Raw genomic sequence first — 19,847 nt, 5'->3', positions numbered from 1 at the left:
GAGGTGTACGCTTGGGCACGATCATGGTTCCGTAAGCAAGCGCAAACATTTTTCGGTGGACGCACTGACTGTCTTGTCTCACACTGAGATAAATATGTTACCAGATATAGCGCTTAATTTGAAATAATAAATTGTCCTTCCATCTGTCTCGTATTCATTTTTCTGCCACTTATTACAACTTTTCACTATCAGTGTTTAGGCTCTCCTCCCTGGTCGCTGTGTACGCCAGGAAGCGACGCACAGGGAAGATGGGGGGATTTTTAAAATTAGCGCGAGGCGGGACCGCACTGCCCAATATGGCTGTCTTTTGGGAAAAGGCAAAAAATCTAAAATATTTACAGTCATGTATTATTAATAAAGCTTTAATTTTGTAGTCACGAACCATTTTTTGCAAAACTAAATCTGGACATTACGTTTAACATATTTTCTGTGCAGAGTGTGACTGCTCTATTTGACATTATTTCGTCTGGTGCGCACTACAACGACTCGAGATTCAGCTCACACGTTTGTTTCACCTCTTATGAAGGTAAAAAAAAAGTGACTTAATTGATTAAGTGGTTAGCACGTTATTTTTAGCAATTTTCACTTGATAATGGCAAATGAGGTTGACATTAGTCAGTTGTAAAGTAATTACAAACAAAGAATGTAGCCTTTGAAGGAGATACGCAATGTTTCAAAATTTTTACATTTTTCGATCTTATTGTTGCGGTCCTTGAGTCTTGATCCTCAAATCACATTGGTGCTCTACATCGGTAATGAAAATTTCTTCATTGAAAAGATCTTTACCTCATAAAAGAAACAATGTGTTTATAGGACAAAGGACACGCTCGTGATTTAACACTTAAAAGTGCTGAACAAACGCAGCGCAGCTTGTTGTTTACAAATCCTAGCTTAGGAATAACCCTGAGTGTCAAAAAGGTCGAGAAAGAGGCTAAATCGCTGCGATGCGTCGCCTCGAATGGCGTTTGCGCAGCTGATGACGCATCGTGATTGGCAGATGTCATTGAGGGGAGGAGTGGGGGCGTAGCCCGCTATCACACAACAGACCGCGTGCTCACGCGATCAATATAAATCACTCCGTGTTTGGCTCTCCCCTCTCCTTCCCCCAGTCCCTCACATCCCCTCCACCCAGTATAGCCAGCTTCCCCTGGCAAGCCTCTGCACGTACCAGTAAAACAACAAACACAGCGAACACATGGAGTCCCAAAAAGAGCTGCAATTGACTGAAGCCAGGCCGGCTGAAACGTCAATCAAAGTTGTTTTAATCGAAGTATAGTGGTGCACGTACACAACTACAACGTGTAAATCAGTGAACCAGCAACAGCTTGGTCACCTGTATACATCGGACAAATGCGTATTGCATAGAAGGGAGGGGCCGCGCAATCCATGACTTGACGCCTCAAACCGCGCGGCCACTCCGCGCGGCCACCGAGTCGTCATTTAAGTACAGAAGTTGATGGCCGGAGTCCGCACCTGGGTAAGTTCGGCCGCCAAGTTGCATGTCTTTTCAGTTGACGCCACAATGGACAACTTGCATGTCGACGATGAGGAACTGATGATGAGGTCAACACAATGCTCAGTCCCCGAGCGGAGAAAATCTCCGACCCTGTCGGGAATCGAACTGCATGGCAGTCAAACGCGCTGACCACTCAGGTAACGGTGCGGACGTCATTTAAGCAATGAGCTTCGCTGAAGGGAATTGGTATGTCAAGGGGGAGCTATATGGTAAAAAGATCTTACCTCTGTTGTTCACAGACTGTGGTAGCGTTTTATGATCATCTGTTCGGGTTGAATAATAAAGGCAGATACAAATTTGCATCCACATACGTGAATGGTACGTATGCGACAGCAAGCGTTACCAATATGTACCAAAACGTGGCCCATAAAAACGGGATTTTCCCGAGGCTCATACCTTGGGTACTATTGGTGATAGAAATGTAGGTTGAAGTGTTTTGGACAGCCCTTGGGCTAGGGACCTTTAGCATACACAACAGAAGGATAGTCTTACTGTAACTATCCTACTGTACAGGGTCCAGCTTTGGCAAATGGAGCAAATCGGTTCCTTCTTTTTGAATTAGATGTAGTCTACGGTCCGCCTTAACGGACTTATGGGGGCACCATTTAAGCTCACGGACGGCTCTTGAGAAAACGCCAAAAAAGCGTTTTTCACCATTTTTTCGCCGTCAGCAGCGGATATCCGAATAACTAATCGCAGAAAATTGCTGAAAATTTAGATGCTACATTCTCTAGGCATTTATCCAGAAGTGCCATCTTCTCGTTTCCATAAATCTTTACTCGTTATCGAGAAACACCACAAAAATATGGCTTTTGGGTACGAAAACAGTGCCGCAAATTCTAAGATGAGTATGCACAGAAAATGGCTCAAAGTTTTACCATAAATTCCTAAGACCCCGATCTCGAAGATCTTTGAAAATTTTCTTGATATATTTATCCATCTCCGAGATACAGAAGTTCGAAGTTACCATACTTGCAGACGTAAAATACGCACGTAAACTCCAGTATGAGCGAAAACGTAGTTTAGAAAGTGACGTAGCATGGACGCCGTAAAGTGCCTCCATTATCATCAGAAATGTTCTGGGAACCCCATGTTGTAATACTGATGCACATGCAAAATTTTTGTGCACGTAAAACCCAGTCTGAGGTTTAAAAATAGTTTTGCGTTATTTCAATTTCGTGTAAGTAAACTATCAACATTTTGAAACTTCCTGGCAGATTAAAACGGTGTGCCGGACCGAGACTCGAACTCGGGACCTTGCCTTTCGAGGGCAAGTGCTCTACCATCTTTCTTTTTTTCTGTTTAAATCTCATTTTGTTCGCTTTCGTTCGTTGCATCTGCTCGTGGCGGACGTCGTGACATCCGTTTTAAGTTCGTTGTTGATCTATTAACTCAGTTTTTTTATTGCAGAGGGCAACTAACCCTCTGACCGAACACGCTGAGCTACCGTGCCGGCGACCATCTGAGCTACCCAAGCGCGACTCACGCCCCGTCCTCACAGCTTTAGTTCTGCCAGTACCTCGTCTCCTACCTTCCAAACTTTATAGAAGCTCTCTTCGCAGGAGATAGTAAGAGAGAGCAAGAGCAAAACAGTGACAGTGAGAGAAGGCAGTAGTAGTAGTAGCAGTGGTAATAGTAGTAGTAGTAGGACAGCACGAAAAGAGACTATGGCTGTAAGACAGGAAACAGTAAGAGTTAGAGAGACATAAAGAGATAATGACAATGAGTTGGGCTGCGTTAGTGAGTGAGAGTGGACAAGTGGCAGTGGAGTGGTGGGTGTGAGCGAGTTACAGTAAGGGGAACTTGTGGGAGTTGAGTTGCATGTTGCAAAGAAGGAGAATAGGTTCGCATTCCAAGTTTCTGGGAAAATTTTTAAAGGTGCCGAGGAAGGTAAAATGAGGCATCATTTTATACAGGAGCGTATTCGCCTTTTTTGTCTCCGATACGAGCATTTTTGCGCGGCTACACAATTCCTCAAACATCATACTGAAGATTTTTCAGTTTAACACTTGCAGTTATACTTATGCTGCTCAAAGCAGTTATGCTGCTCAAAGAAGCTCAGCCTTACATCGCGTGATACTTATAACTTCTAGAGCGGTCTTGTTTGCGGTGCATGACGTTTTTCCTTTAAAATAATTCACAATTGAAATCTGTTGTGCATAAATGCGACAGTCCCGCTATGTCTAAGCAGGTCGATGACGAATCGCATAGCTCTGCTTTGAGCATTTTCTGTCCCACTTGCTTCTTCCTTTGATCTTAGCCTTGCTCGACAACTGGACTTACGAATTTATTTCATCTGAAGCGACTGCGAAACATTTCACTATTCGAAATTGGGAAACTTTTCTTATTGTATTTCTGCGAATCAGTATAAGCCAAAAGAAAGAAGAAACAATGTTTTATTTTCAGGTTTCTTGAATTTTTGAAGAAATGTAATATGAAGCACACAGCAAATGTGTTCCAATTAGTGACAGTATAGAATTCTTGAACCTACAATACAGATATTTCTTGCTTTAGATAGTTTAATCATAACTCACTTTACATGTCATCTATACCGTTGTTCATGCATTTGTCACGACGCGGAACTGGTGTTTGTAGTACCTTGTCCAGAATTTATAAGGGGCAGTCAAATGAAAGCGACAAAGATGGAAAAAATTACGTAAAGTATTTATTATTACAAAAATAATCGCTAAATAAATGTATCCCATTCTGAGGCTAGACTGTCAGTACCTTCAAGGAAAAATTTTTCGATTGCCTACGAAACCAGGCGTTCACCTCTTTGTTCGTAGCAAATCGACGTCCATGAACCTCTTTCTTCAGGACTCAAAAAATGTAGAAATAGCATAGGGAGAGGTCGGGAGTGTTATGGAGGATGTATAAGGGCTTCCCAATGAAGCTTCTGCAACGTTGTGGGCCCTCCCAATGCCGCTGGGGTTGTTTAGAATAAGCTGCAGAAATTCCGCTGGGAAGCCCTTACACGTCGACGTCGTCCATACAATACCGAAGTCTCTCCATGCGATTTCCATATTTTTGGAGCCCTGAAGAAAGAGATTCGTGGTCGTCGATGTGCTTTGCACGAAAAGGTGCACACCTGGGTACGATCATGGTTTCATAGGCAACCACAGACATTTTTTCCATCAAGGCACTGTCCGTTTTGCTTCCTAAGTCTCAATGGGATAAATGTATTAACAGATATGGTGATTACTTTTGACATAATAAACACTTTACTTACTTTTTAAATCTGTATCGTTTTCAGTTGACTATCTCTTATAAAATCCTACTGTTGCAGGATCCTGGAGCAGGTTCTAACCTCGAACTTTATGATGTTACTGGAAGAAATGAAGATCCTTACAGAGAATCTGCGTGTATTCGGGAAAAACCTACTCGTCTGAAACACAACTCAATTTAACTACAGACGATATCTTCCAAGTAGCAGAAATAGAATAGATAGATTCTTCGATTTCCGAAAGGCGTCTGTCATTCTACCACTTTGTTGACTTATATTAAAGATGATATCGTTATGATTATATAACCATATATTCCCTCGTATTGTTGGTAAGAAGTGGAAATCAAAGACGAGTGACACTGGTGTATGGAAGAAGGATGAACGTGTGAAATAGTTACCACTAATCCTACTTCTGGAAGTCCTCGAAGCGATAACACAGTATGGTAGTGCAATCGAAGAACTATTTGTAGTGCTGAATCGCAATAATTCATGTGCTATTCCGATAGACGCCAACGGGACGAAAGAATACCTGAAGGGCGTCAATGAGAATTATGCATATAGCCTGCAGTGGGGTTTAGCCCTGTGATACCACTCATCGAGAAAAATGTTTGTTGATCTTGTTGGGCAACGTCTCGAAAGAACGTTATAAGATTATAAGGATGTCATGGAAACTTACCTAGTGTGTGCTGTAAAAATATCAAAGAAGGCTAGACTTAACGTTCTTTTGACGTGGAAGTCGTTCGTGACAGAGCTGGCAAGGGATCGAGAAAAGAATCTAACGTAACATTTAGACGTCAGAAACCACGGAAAACCTAAAGCTACATGGCCCTTCTACCATAATATATGTCCAGTGTCTTTCCCGCGATGCCTCCTTGCTCGTTGTAGATGTAAAACAGGAACATTATACATTTCAACAAGAAAGAGCATCTTTTCTAGTGTGTGGTTTATAGCAGAATTATTTAATAAGCCAGCAAATAGTTTATCGACGTGTCCTCAGACCACTGATTTGAATCCAACTGTAAATTTACGAAACTGAGAAGCCCGCTAAATCCCGCAGGGATAACAGGTAATTAGGATTGTGGAAAGGGCCAAGGGAGTTGCGGTCGGATTCATTTCACAATTGTAATTTATTGTCATATAGTTCACAAATATACTTTTGAAAGAATTAAATTTGCTTCGCGGCTGAAGGCCTCCAAAGAGATGCTTTAGAATAAGTTCAATTTTGAAAAGACATGACACACAGTCAAATTTACGAATAAGATAAATCGTATACATATATGAGATCAGCATGCGGAGCGGCTGAAGGCCACAAACTTAAATTCTGCAAATTAAGGAAATGTATATTGCAACAATTGGTAAACAATACATTAAGTTTAAAAATTTCCTTTTTGCAACACCAACGGCGGAAGGCCCACAATAACTTGTAAAATCTTTTAGAGTAAATTACAATAACCTTTCAAAAGGAGAAGGTGATAATGTTTGGAGTTGAAGGAAACTCTGAGAACATGTTTCCAGGGCTGAAGGCCCAGAACTAACCTTGCCAAATTAAAAACATAAAACAATTAAATTACAACAACATTAAAACTGCCAAAAGTATAATTAAGAGAACGGCAATCAGGAGTCTCCAGGGAGGTCGGCCTGCCCTCGTTCACTTAGGTCAGACAGGTGGTGAACCCAACTACACTTGATCCGTCGGAACCCAACCAAGGGACAGCCACGGACCGACCGACGAAACGACTTGCTTGCCACCAATCGGTACATGAGAACTCAAACACAAAATGTTGCAGACGTAATTATCCACAATCAAATATATACCATCACTCGGTGTTGCTCACAGGAAAACCTTCCCAACAGCGAACCACCGAAACGAACCACGACAGCATGAATGGACGTGGATTGGGTAGTTGAAACCACTACCCAACTTTGATGTCCTGGGTCGGTGAACCACGAAGCTCGTAGCGATCGGACAGCTCCACACACGCTCCGATCCAGCGACTGCACCGCGCGGGGATATCTTCCCTGGTCCACAGCAACCGACCGACTGCCTGCTGGTCCGTCCGCGACTGCTGCTCCATCGCGACTGCACTACTGGTGTGTCTCCCACTCACTTCCAGACACACGACGGCGGAAATACTGGCTTGACCTCAACCATGCAGAGGTAACACGCCCACTGGCTAAGCGACATCTCTGCACCAGGAAAGGACTGGCCCAAGTTCCACAAGATGGTAACTGAAGGGGCCAAGAAGCTCTCGGATAACCAGTTACACGTCGCTCGATGAGACGACCGACCTCCCAGAGCCAGTATGCCGACAACATTTAAAATAACTTGTCAAAGGAAATCACGCCAACTACACACACATAACCTGACAAACATTTGCACGAAGACCTGAACGATACCAACAATAACTCAGCACACACGAAGACAAATCGGGAGTCGAGGCACACACATAGCCGACTCATGACGATCGGCGAGCCAAAACGCGTCCTCCGGTAGGACGACCGACCGACGATCCACCAAGACCATGGCCCGGCTCAAGTGATGCGTGGCGGCAATGGTCGGGCGAGCCACGTCGACGCAGACCTCACTGCTGCTCCAACCCGACTGCACTAGCGGCCCGGCCCGCATCTCTTGGTCGTGCGGTAGCGTTCTCGCTTCCCACGCCCGGGTTCCCGGGTTCGATTCCCGGCGGGGTCAGGGATTTTCTCTGCCTCGTGATGGCTGGGTGTTGTGTGCTGTCCTTAGGTTAGTTAGGTTTAAGTAGTTCTAAGTTCTAGGGAACTGATGACCATAGCTGTTAAGTCCCATAGTGCTCAGAGCCATTTGAACCAACTAGCGTCGCGTTGCAACTCCCCGACTGGCAGGTCCGGACTGCGCTCCAGACACGTTCCAACTGACTGGCAGACCCGAACTCGCAGTCCGAACTGGCTTAGGATAGACAACGACTGGGAAGTAATAGCAATCGAGCAAAGATACTACGAGAGCGGATATATCGACAGGCGCTGTTAGCGCTGGTCACGGTCAGGCAAAGCAGCAACTCAGTGACAGTAGTAATTAAATTAACGTAGTGAGGTGGAAGTACGTTAAAAACAGGGTGTAAAAATACATGATAGCGGGAACACGAGCCACGCACGGCTCAGAAACGTATTTCGAAATCTGGGTTGCGCCATACAATGGAGGACTACACCCGTACTTACCGTTTCCATGCGCTCATCTTCACCAAACAGACTGTGTTCACAATCGGTGAAAGTAAGTGACAGTAGAAAGAAATAAAGACTTTCCAATAAGGCGACTGATCAGTCCCCCGGGATTTACTATCCTTTTCGTTCTCTCCCTCTCTCTGTTTTTGTTTTGGAGTTAGTTTTTAGTGGCGTGTTTTAATAATGAGATGGTGCCTACAATAGATGTCGTTATCATAAAAAGAAATCTCAAACAGGTATTAGACATCTTCTTAACAGATGACCAGATAACGAATTGGAGTTCAAGGTGAATGTATTAACACTTTTGATCACATACAGGGTGTTACAAAAAGGTACAGCCAAACTTTCAGGAAACAGTCCTCACACACAAAGAAAGAAAATATGTTATGTGGACATGTGTCCGGAAACGCTTACTTTCCATGTTAGACCTCATTTTATTACTTCTCTTCAAATCACATTAATCATGGAATGGAAACACACAGCAACAGAACGTACCAGCGTGACTTCAAACACTTTGTTACAGGAAATGTTCAAAATGTCCTCCGTTAGCGAGGATACATGCATCCACCCTCCGTCGCATGGAATCCCTGATGCGCTGATGCAGCTCTGGAGAATGGCGTATTGTATCACAGCCGTCCACAATACGAGCACGAAGAGTCTCTACATTTGGTACCGGGGTTGCGTAGACAAGAGCTTTCAAATGCCCCCATAAATGAAAGTCAAGAGGGTTGAGGTCAGGAGAGCGTGGCCATGGAATTGGTCAGCCTCTACCAATCCATCGCTCACCGAATCTGTTGTTGAGATGCGTACGATCACTTTGACTGAAATGTGCAGGAGCTCCATCGTGCATGAACCACATGTCGTGTCGTACTTGTAAAGGCACATGTTCTAGCAGCACAGGTAGAGTATCCCGTATGAAATCATGATAACGTGCTCCATTGAGCGTACGTGGAAGAACATGGGGCCCAATCAAGACATCACCAACAATGCCTGCCCAAACATTCACAGAAAATCTGTGTTAATGACGTGATTGCACAATTGCGTGCTGATTCTAGTCAGCCCACACATGCGGATTGTGAAAATTTACAATTTGATCACGTTGGAATGAAGCCTCACCCATAAAGAGAACATTTGCACTGAAATGAGGATTGACACATTGTTGGATGAACCATTCGCAGAAGTGTACCCGTGGAGGCCAATCAGCTGCTGATAGTGCCTGCACACGCTGTACATGGTACGGAAACAACTGGTTCTCCCGTAGCACTCTCCATACAGTGACGTGGTCAACTTTACCTTGTATAGCAGCAACTTCTCTGACGCTGACATTAGGGTTATCGTCAACTGCACGAAGAATTGCCTCGTCCATTGCAGGTGTCCTCGTCGTTCTAGGTCTTCCCCAGTCGGGGACACCTTCGTTCTGGAAATCTGTCTCGATACAAACGTACCGCGCTACGGCTATTGCCCCGTGCTAATCCATACATCAAATGGGCATCTGCCAACTCCGCAATTGAAAACATTGCACTGACTGCAAAACCACGTTCGTGATGAACACTAACCTGTTAATGTTACGTTCTGATGTGCTTGATGCTAGTACTGTACAGCAATGTGTCGCATGTCAACACAAGCACCGAAGTCAACATTACCTTCCTTCAATTGGGCCAACTGTCGGTGAATCGAGGAAGTACAGTACATACTGACGAAACTAAAATGAGCTCTAATATGGAAATTAAGCGTTTCCGGCCACATGTCCACATAACATCTTTTCTTTATTTGTGTGTGGGGAATGTTTCCTGAAAGTTTGGCCGTACCTTTTTGTAACACCCTGTATATATACGGGCGCTTTCGTTTGATTTCTGTTTCACATCACACGCCACACGTAAGTCACTTGTTCCTCAGAGATTCTTGGTCGTTAACGAATTCCGGAATTCCGTCTACTAGTGGAGTGCATCTTTGCAAGCCATGGTGAGATATATCTTGGTCGTACGCGCAGCTTTGACGTGTGACAGTTGATCAGGACGCCAACCGCCAAAATTCGTTCTTCTGCAGAATCTCGTGTGGTCGAGGAGGAGGAGGAGGAGGAGGAGGAGGAGGAGATAACTGGTTTACGTCCCGTGGACGACGAGATCATTAGAGACGGAGCGCAAGCTCGGATTAGGGAAGGATGGGGAAGGAAATCGGCCGTGCCCTTTCTAAGGAACCATCCCGGAATTTGCCTGAAACGATTTAGGGAAATCACGGAAAACCTAAATCAGGACGGCCGGACGTGGGATTGAACCGTCGTCCTCCCGAATGCGAGTGCAGTGTGCTAACCACTGCGCCACCTCGCTCGGTAGTTTTCGTGTGGTCAAGGTTTCACTCATGTCCTTACTTCCTCGTGAAACGAAAGTGATTTTTAGATACTTGTCTTACGTGTTCGAGATGGGCGCACTCGACGTGCGACTACAAAGGATTTTTTGAGAGTGCAGCTTACGTCGTTTATTCACATTTCATCTACATTGTTGGAATTTACATATATTTTAAAATATGCAAAATGTAGCTCATCTCACGCGCTGCATTTTTCATTCGAATTGCTGTGGAGAACTTGATGCGTTTGTGATCATTTGATCTCACCAGAGCACGTGGTAGCCAGTATCCGATTCTAGTTCAAACATCCGTGACCAATTGTGTGATTGGACTGAAGAGTTCCTAGATAACAGAACGCAGCATGTCATTCGCAATGGAGAGGAGTCTTCCGAAGTAAGAGTGATTTCAGGTGTGTCGCAGGGGAGTATCGTAGGACAGTTGCTATTCACAATATACATAAATGACCTTGTGGATGACATCGGAAGTTCACCGAGGCTTTCGGCGGATGATGCTGTGGTATATCGAGAGGTTGTAACAATGGAAAATTGTACTGAAATGCAGGAGGATCTGCAGCGAATTGACTCATGGTGCAGGGAATGGCAATTGAATCTCAATGTAGACAAGTGTAATGTGCTGCGAATACAGAGAAGGATCCCTTATCATTTAGCTACAATATAGCAGGTCAGCAACTGGAAGCAGTTAATTCCATAAGTTATCTGGGAGTACGCATTAGGAGTGATTTAAAATGGAATGATCATATAAAGTTGATCGTCGGTAAAGCAGATGCCAGACTGAGATTCATTAGAAGAATCCTAAGGAAATGCAATCCGAAAACAAACGAAGTAGGTTACGGTACGCTTGTTCGCTCACTGCTTCAATACTGCTCAGCAGTGTGGGATCCGTACCAGGTAGGGTTGATAGAAGAGATAGAGAAGATCCAACGGAGAGCAGCACGCTTCGTTACAAGATCATTTAGTAATCACGAAAGCTTTACGGAAACGATAGATAAACTCCAGTGGAAGACTCTGCAGGAAAGACGCTCAGCAGCTGGGTACGGGCTTTTGTTGAAGTTTCGAGAACATACCTTCACCGAGTAGTCAAGCAGTATATTGCTCTCTCCTACGTATATCTTGCGAAGAGACCACGAGGATAAAATCAGAGAGATTAGAGTCCACACAGAGGCATACCGACAATCCTTCTTTCCACAAACAATACGAGAGTGGAATAGAAGGGAGAACCGATAAAGGTACTCGAGGTACCCTCCGCCACACACCGTCAGGTGGCATGCGGAGTATAGATGTAGATGTAGATGTAGACACAGCAGGCATCACTGCGTGGACGAGGTCGATAGGCCGCGAGAGCTGCGCCGTCAATAACTTCTGAAGAAGGTCACATTATTTTAGCTGAAACCTAGGTAAAGATTGGTTTCTATTTGCAACTGAGGCTGACGTGTTGTATGTTTAATCCGTGGATTCAAGTGACACATACTCATTCTTTCTCACTAGTAGAATCACCATAAAGCCCGCCCGGCTAGCCGCGTGGTTTAACACGCTGCTTCCCGAGCGGGAAGGCGTGCCGGTCTCCAGCATGAATCCGCCCGGGGGATTAGTGTCAAGGCCCGTTGTGTTGGCCAGTCTATGGATGGTTTTTAAGGCGGTTTTCCATCTGCCTCGGCGAATGCGGGCTTGTTCCCCTTATTCCACCTCAGTTACACTGTGTCGGCGATTGCTGTGCAGACACTGTTACCATGCCAACATCTGGCGTTACTCTCGTCTGGTATGAGACGTTTCCGGGGGGGGGGGGGGGGGGGGGGTCCACTGGCGGCCGAACCGTAGGGAAAAAAATGGGGCGGCGATGGGGTGAGTGGACAGCTGTAGCCTCTTGTGGGGTTGTGAACCACTGAGGGCTACGGCGGGGACGAAGCCTCTCTGTCGTTTCTAGATCCCCGGTTCAATACACAACACACACAAAAAATCACCATCTGCAACGTTGTACTATTATTTTGAATTTCCTTTCTATGGCGATTCAAAGATCGGTTACTGAAAGTGTTAGATCTGACGCAGTGCAATCACCTATGAACGGTAACTCATTCTGTGGTATCTCTCTTTGATCATTATATCAAGTTTACAGGATTTTTGGCACTAGTGAATTTATTACTTTGCCTACTTGCCTTTGTCTATGATACCGACCGCACGTCCCTCGCCGAAGCATACACATACTTATAATTTCTTCATGAAAACGTGCCGCATCCACTTACGTTATATTCTGCTCAAGGCTGACGACATGTAATTGCGCAATACTGTTACTATTACCTTCCATAAGATTTCCACAGGACGACAGGTAAGACTACCTGATGTAGTAGTACGAGACATGCGGCCCCAAAAATGGCATCACTGGAACCCACTTCCTCTATTACACCAGTTAATACATTAGGAGGTTTTCAGGCGGTATACGTCACAAATGGCAAGCACATTTGTTCTGCATAAGTCGAGTCTGCAAGGCATTGCTTAATATACGATGAAAATTCCTGTGTTTGTAATGTGTATTAAAATCTAAATTATTCCCGATCACTTCAGACACACCCCGTTAGTTGCGCTTGGGAAAGCTGTACCATATCCGATGTACTTTTATTTCAGCCAGATAGCGTTATCAAGGTTCTTGTTTAATATACTGGGCTAAATTTCACGATGAAACCAAGTTCCTTATTATTCAGTAACATACAGATTTCTATTGGCAAGGAGTCGTAAACTTTCACCATAGAGCATCACAAAATTTTGTACGAATAAATACGTTCATTTATGGATGCAGTGGTACATCGGCTTCTGAAAAATCCTCGATACTGAAACGTTAGAGTCAATCTCAGTTGAAATATGTCAATGATGTTGAGAATGAATTTTCACTCTGCAGGGAAGTGTGCGCTGATTTAGTTGAGTCGGGGATTGTGCTTGTCGACTGAGCAGAAAGGCACAGCCATCATACATCCACGGCTCTAGATCTTTAATCCGCAAGCCATCTGACGGTGCGTGGTAGAGGGCAGTATGTGTACCATTCTCACTTCCCCCTTTTCCTGTTCCAGTCGCGAATGGTTCACGGGAAGAACAACTGCAGGTAAACCTCCGAGGGGGCTCGAATCTCTCTGATTTTATCTTCGTGGCTCTTTCCACGAAATATACGTGGAACGAACCAATACATTGGTCGATTCTTCCAGGAACATACGCTCTCGGAACTTTAACAGTAAGCTACAGCATGACACAGAACGCCTCTCTTGCAGCGTCTGCCACTGGAGTTGGATAAACGTCCGTGATGCCTTGATTCGAGTTCCAGTCCGATTTTCCATTTTAGTCTGGCAGGAATTACCCGCCAGGGCAGCCGAGTGCGCTAACGCGCTGCTTCCTGGAATCGGTCGGGTAGGCGCGCTGGCCCCGGATCGAATCCGTCCGGCGCACTAACGACGAGGGCCGGGCCGGTGTACCGGCCAGCCTGGATGTGGTTTTTAGGCGGTTTTCCACATTCCTCTAGGTGAATACTGGGCTGGTCCCCACGTTCCGCTTCCGTTATACGACTCGCAGACATCTGAAACGCATTCGCACTATTCCATGGATTAAACTAGATGCAGACAGTTGGGGTACAAACATTCCATCCCGGGGGGGGGGGGGGGGGGGGGTAGCGACAGGAAGGGCATGTGGTCATCTGAAAATTAACACGCTAAATGCGGTTAACCATAACAGCAGACTCCGCAAGACGGGATAAATGCATGGAAAGAGAGAGAGTCCGACAGGGATTCGATGTCCATATCATGTTACACTACTGCCCATTAAAATTGCTATACCAAGAAGAAATGCAGATGATAAAGGGGTATTAATTGGACAAATATATTATAATAGAACTGAAATGTGATTACATTTTCACGCAATTTTGGTGCATACATCCTGAGAAATCAGTACCCAGATCAACCACCACTGGCCGTAATAACGGCCTAGATACGCCTCGGCATTGCGTCAAACAGAGCTTGGATCACGTGTACAGGTACAGCTGCCGATGCAGCTTCAACACAATACCACAGTTCATCAATAGCAGTGACTGACGTATTGTGACGAGCCAGATGCTCGGCCAGCATTGTCCAGACGTTTGGTGAGAGATCTGGAGAATGTGCTAGCCAGTCGAACATTTTCTGTATCCAGAAAGGCCCGTACAGGACCTGCAACATGCGGTCGTGCATTATCCTGCTGAAATGTAGGGTTTCGCAGGGATCGAATGAAGGGTAGAGCCACGGGTCTAACATATCTGAAATGTAACGTCCACTGTTCAAAGTGCTGTCAATGCGAACAAGAGGTGGCCGAGACGTGTAACCAATGGCACCCCATACCATCACGCCGGGTGATACGCCAGTATGGCGATGACGAATACACGCTTCCAATGTGCGTTCACCGCGATGTCTCCAAACACGGATGCGACCATCATGATGCTGTAAACAGAACCTGGATTCATCCGAAAAAATGAGGTTTTGCCATTCGTGCATCCAGGTTCGTCGTTGAGTACACCATTGCAGGCGGTCCTGTCTGTGATGCAACGTCAAGGGTAACCGCAGCCATGGTCTCCGAACTGATAGTCCATGCTGCTACAAACGTCGTCGAACTGTTCGTGCAGATGGTTGTTGTCTTGCAAACGTCCTCAACTGTTGACTCAGGGATGGAGACATGGCTGCACGATCCGTTACAGCCATGCGGATAAGATGCCTGTCATCTCGACTGCTAGTGATACGAGGCCTTTGGAATCCAGCACGGCGTTCCGTATTACCCTCCTGAACCCACCGATTCCATATTCTACTAACAGTCATTGGATCTCGACCAACGTGAGCAGCAATGTCGCGATACGATAAACCGCAATCGCGATAGGCTACAATCCGACCTTTATCAAAGTCGGAAACGTGATGGTACGCATTTCTCCTGTTTACACGAGGCATCACAACAACGTTTCATCAGGCAACGCCGGCAACCGCTGTTTGTGTATGAGAAATCGGTTGGAAACTTTTCTCATGTCAGCACGTTGTAGGTGTCGCCACCGGCGCCAACCTTGTGTGAATGCTCTGAAAAGCTAATCATTTGCATATCACAGCATCTTCTTCCTGTCGGTTAAATTTCGCGTCTGTAGCACGTCATCTTCGTGGTGTAGCAATTTTAATGGCCAGTAGTGTATGTATTTCGTACCACATCACGACTTAGAAAATATTGGGTCGCCTGGCAGTGGTAACGTTTGAAAGTCGGCACGAATAACACCACTTCTATTTCTGTCGCAGGAGACGAGCCATGTCAGAGCGGATGTACTACTGGGGCGCCGAGCGGAGTGCGGACCCCGACGAGACGTTCATCGAGTTCTCGGCCAAGGGCGACTCTGGAGGCGGCGCAGGCGACGGCGGCAAGGGGCCGGCTGACGGGGCTGCGGACGCCGTGGTGTCCGCCCCCGCGGTGCTGCCCCCGCCGCCCACGCCTGCGCCGCCTGTGGGGGCGGAGCCGGCTGGCCGCGAGGACGACGCCGACCGCGGCGGCTGGGGGCACAAGCTGGACTTCCTCTTCTCCTGCATCAGCGTCTCCGTGGGACTCGGCAACGTCTGGAGGTTCCCCTACCTCTGCTACAAGAACGGCGGCGGTGAGTACGCAAAATCCATCGCAACTCTCTGCGTTTCACAGTCCATCCTAAGGTCAGACTTGCCACTTGACACTTGCTATGATAAGACTCACGCTGTGAGAACTAACTCTCCGGATGAAGTTACTGGCAGGGGTTGCTGACCGGTGGTCCATCCTAGCGCAGCAGCGCTGTTGGCTCTCACTTACTAGAGACAGAAGACTGTCGAAAATGAAAGTATTAGTTGCAGCGCAGAGTAAAAGAAAGGAAGATTAGAGTTAAACGTCCCGTCGACGACAAAGTCATTGGAACACTAGCGCCGCTTTGAGGAAGGATGGTAGACGAAATCGTCAGTGGCCTTTCAAAAGAAGAATCCGGCATTCACTCTAAGCGATTCAGGAAAGTCATGAAAAACTAAAACTGCATGTCCGGCCAGAGATTTGAAATATCGTCCTATGGAATACGAGTCCACTGTCTTATCACTGAGCCACTTAGATAGGTCTCACGAGGTGAACACGGCAAGTGTTATAAGCCGATTTCCCGGAAAGTATGCTCATTGGAAGAAGGATCAAAATAATCGAACACATGTATCGGCTTGTGCGTAGATAATCGTTCGTATCTGAGAAAACGGCGGTCAAACTTTTCAATGTATTTTATGTGCCTTTTAGTGAGTGTACAGTTCAACGAAGCGGCGACACCGTGGCTAGTGTCGCAGCTTCATAGTCTTGCGCTCCTTGTTCCAAACTCAATTATTCTTATATTTATTTTTCATTTGCTACCTAAGTCCTCAGAATATTACTTCACGAATGTTTTCGAATGTATTTTGAAATAATATTGTCCTTACTCGTCTACTAATTGTATGACTGGCGAATGACTTAAAATAAATAAATAAAATAAATGAGTGGAAAAATTGTTTGAAATTTTTTCGATGAAATTTCTGTATCTTGATTCATAATCAGTTGCAAGCGCCAGTTTTCGGAAAATGGATCCTTTACAAGTGGTTTGCCTCTAAATTATTGCCTACGCGTGAAGTCTTCAGTAATGTTAACGACGTTGCTTTCCCGAGTTAGGTTCACAGCCAGAAATGTCACTGTGGCAAACCTGCCTTCGTGCGATGCTCGTTGGGTTCAGTATCTGTGTTTCGAGTGTTTCTACGACCAGTATCACCCAAGGGAATGGACCAAATCTTACTGAAGAGTAAACATAGAAATTAAATATAAGAATTGAGAATTGATATAAGAATGAAATATACGAATACGAGAATTTAAAAGGTTGAAACCGCTGAAAATACCATACACACATATTTTATATAATAAATGTCTGACACTTATTGTGAAACTCAGTTGTAATTTTACAATTAATATAATGCTCATATGTCCATTAACTTCATAAAGAAAAATTCGAGTAGTAACCTTCTATGGACATACGTAGATAAATGAAAAAGTAAAATAAAATAAAATAAAAGCAATAATCAGGTTTCGAACACGGAACGGAAAAAAGTGAGAAACCGCTCCGCTAGCCACTATGCCATCAATCGGGCTGCATTTATCGTGCTGTACAAGGCCTTTAAATTACTTTGAAAATTTTGAAAGTCGTTTTCTCAGAAACAGTCGAGTATCTACGGATAAACTGAGAGACGTCTTCGCTTATTTTAGCTCTTTCACTGAGCGAAGTTTCTGGGGAATTGGTTTCTAAGACTTATCGTGTTCTCCTCATCAGTTCATAGTGTTAGTTGGTTGGTTGATTGGTTGGGGAAGGAGACCAGACAGCGTGGTCATCGGTCTCATCGTATTAGGGAAGGATGTGGAAGGAAGTCGGCCGTGCCCTTTCAGAGGAACCATCCCGGCATTAGGGAAATCACGGAAAACCTAAATCAGGATGGCCGGACTTGGGATTGAACCGTCGTCCTCCCGAATGCGAGTCCATTGTCTAACCACTGCGCCACCTCGCTCGGTATAGTGTTAGTTCCCTCTATACGATGATTTCTCGTAATTACGATCGTGTAAGAGCAGTTGGTCGATTTAGGATTCAACACCACAATGACGATTAGGTCGTTACAGACACAGAAACTATCGAATTTAATAGAAGTGGAAAAGCAAATCGACCATTCTTTTATCATAGGAACCATCCGTGCAGTTCGCCGTAGGTCGTTTAGGAAACTAGCAGAAAACGTAAGTCTGGATGACCAGATGGGGATCAGAACCCTGACCCTCTCGAACCCGTGTCTTCGTCCATTTGATGCAGGTCAGAATGTCACCACTGTTATCGTTGCGACGGAAATGGCACCATTTTAGATGTCATAACCACACGAAACTGTTGTTACTTGAAGAAGTGTGACAGGCAAATCAATATATAGCCATTTGGGCGAAACTGAACAGGGCTACGGCTCCTGCACAACTTTCTGAAGAGCTAGGTAGTGTTTCAGGCACCCAAGTTAACCCCGGAAACCATTTGACGGCGTAATATTGCTTATAAAACATACCACTCACTGTTCCTGCATTTATCGTGCTCTAAAAGGCCTCTAAATTACGCTGAAAATTTTGACGGTCGTTTTCTCAGAAACGGTCGAGTATCTATAGATAAACTGCCAAATAAGTCACTATGTTGTACCGTACATGCTCTAAATGCGTTTGTCTTATTTTCGTGATTACTACGCGAGGTGTACCCTGGAGGTAACAGAGATATTCTACCTAGAGTAGGCTTATTTGTTGGTTAAATTTATCCTTAATATCACCTTTCTCCTAAAAATTGCCGTTTAAGTTGACTGAGCATTCCTGTTACAATGTGATTTATAAAGGAGAGTAACGATCCTAACAGCACGTTTTTATGTATAGACGTCGGCTGACAAGTAACGATTCCAAGCAGAAGATGAAAGGAATATTCTGATTTAAGATCTCGTCTACTAAAAATTTAATAGGGATGGATAACAAACTCGGATTGGGAAAGGATGGCGATGGACATCCGACCTGTCCGTTTACAGGAAACACCCTGGCATTCACTAAAAGCGATTTAGAGGAATCACCTAAATCAGGATGGGCGGACGGAATTTGAACTGCTTTCCTCCCACATACGAATCAGTTATCTTACCACTGCACCCCCTCACTCAGTTTTATACTCTTATGAAACACTTTTCAGCAATGTTCATAAGATTTCAGAAAGATACAATAATATTGTCACTGACGCCGTGGAAGCCGAGCGGTTCTAGGCGCTACAGTCTGGAACCGCGCGACCGCTACGGTCGCAGGTTCGAATCCTGCCTCGGGCATGGATGTGTGTGATGTCCTTAGGTTAGTTAGGTTTAAGTAGTTCTAAGTTCTAGGGGACTGATGACCTCAGTAGTTGAGTCCCATAGTGCTCAGAGCCATTTGAACCATTTTTTGACTCCGTAGATGATTCCCACCCATACGCATTAGGAGAAATGTTCAGATGAGGAAAAGGAAAAATTGTGGTAGGATGTGTACCAATCATTGAGAGTCCAGAGTTGTATTACTGGCACTGGACGCAGAAGAGATATTCTGATCATGCGGATAGAGAAAATATGTTGAATGGCACAGAAGGACAAGATTTGATGGCAGGATTAAGAAAGTCAGGGACATCTTATAGTGACGAAAACTACTGTTTTTGATAGCTGTACTTATGGTGAGGCAATATTAAGGGCAGTCAAGGACGATGGAATAATAGTATGAGAACGAAGGAAGTAGTATTCCTGAAGTATGCAAACAGTATAAAGGGTTTCTGAGCAAATGTGTGTTCTGGACCAGTACAGTGATACAATGAGTATTTTCTTTTTACTAAATGGTTATAAGTGAGAAATCATTTGTGTACTATAGCTCGTTGTTACCAGCTTTTGTGCAACCAAACAGTAGGTTTGCGCAACTGAAACCTACATCCACAGACTAGTTAAACTGCTGTCACAAACGAAGATATTATGCAAACAAAGTAGAA

The 19,847-nt window shown here is 45.0% G+C and overlaps 1 protein-coding gene across 1 annotated transcript in view; it reads left to right on the top strand.

Moving 5' to 3' along the window:
- LOC126175673 (sodium- and chloride-dependent GABA transporter 1-like) overlaps positions 1-19,847 on the top strand; it is a 159,183-nt gene that overhangs the window by 22,640 nt on the left and 116,696 nt on the right. Inside the window, exon 2 of the mRNA XM_049922597.1 lies at positions 15,577-15,926. Within this exon, the coding sequence (XP_049778554.1) occupies positions 15,587-15,926 (340 nt within the window). The 5' untranslated portion in view covers positions 15,577-15,586. The remainder of the gene's footprint in view (positions 1-15,576; positions 15,927-19,847) is intronic.

Source organism: Schistocerca cancellata, chromosome 3 (genome assembly GCF_023864275.1).
Source record: "Schistocerca cancellata isolate TAMUIC-IGC-003103 chromosome 3, iqSchCanc2.1, whole genome shotgun sequence".
NCBI lineage: Eukaryota > Metazoa > Arthropoda > Insecta > Orthoptera > Acrididae > Schistocerca > Schistocerca cancellata.
The sequence above is the reverse complement of the archived record's forward strand: the minus strand, read 5'-3'. Positions and strand labels throughout refer to the sequence as shown.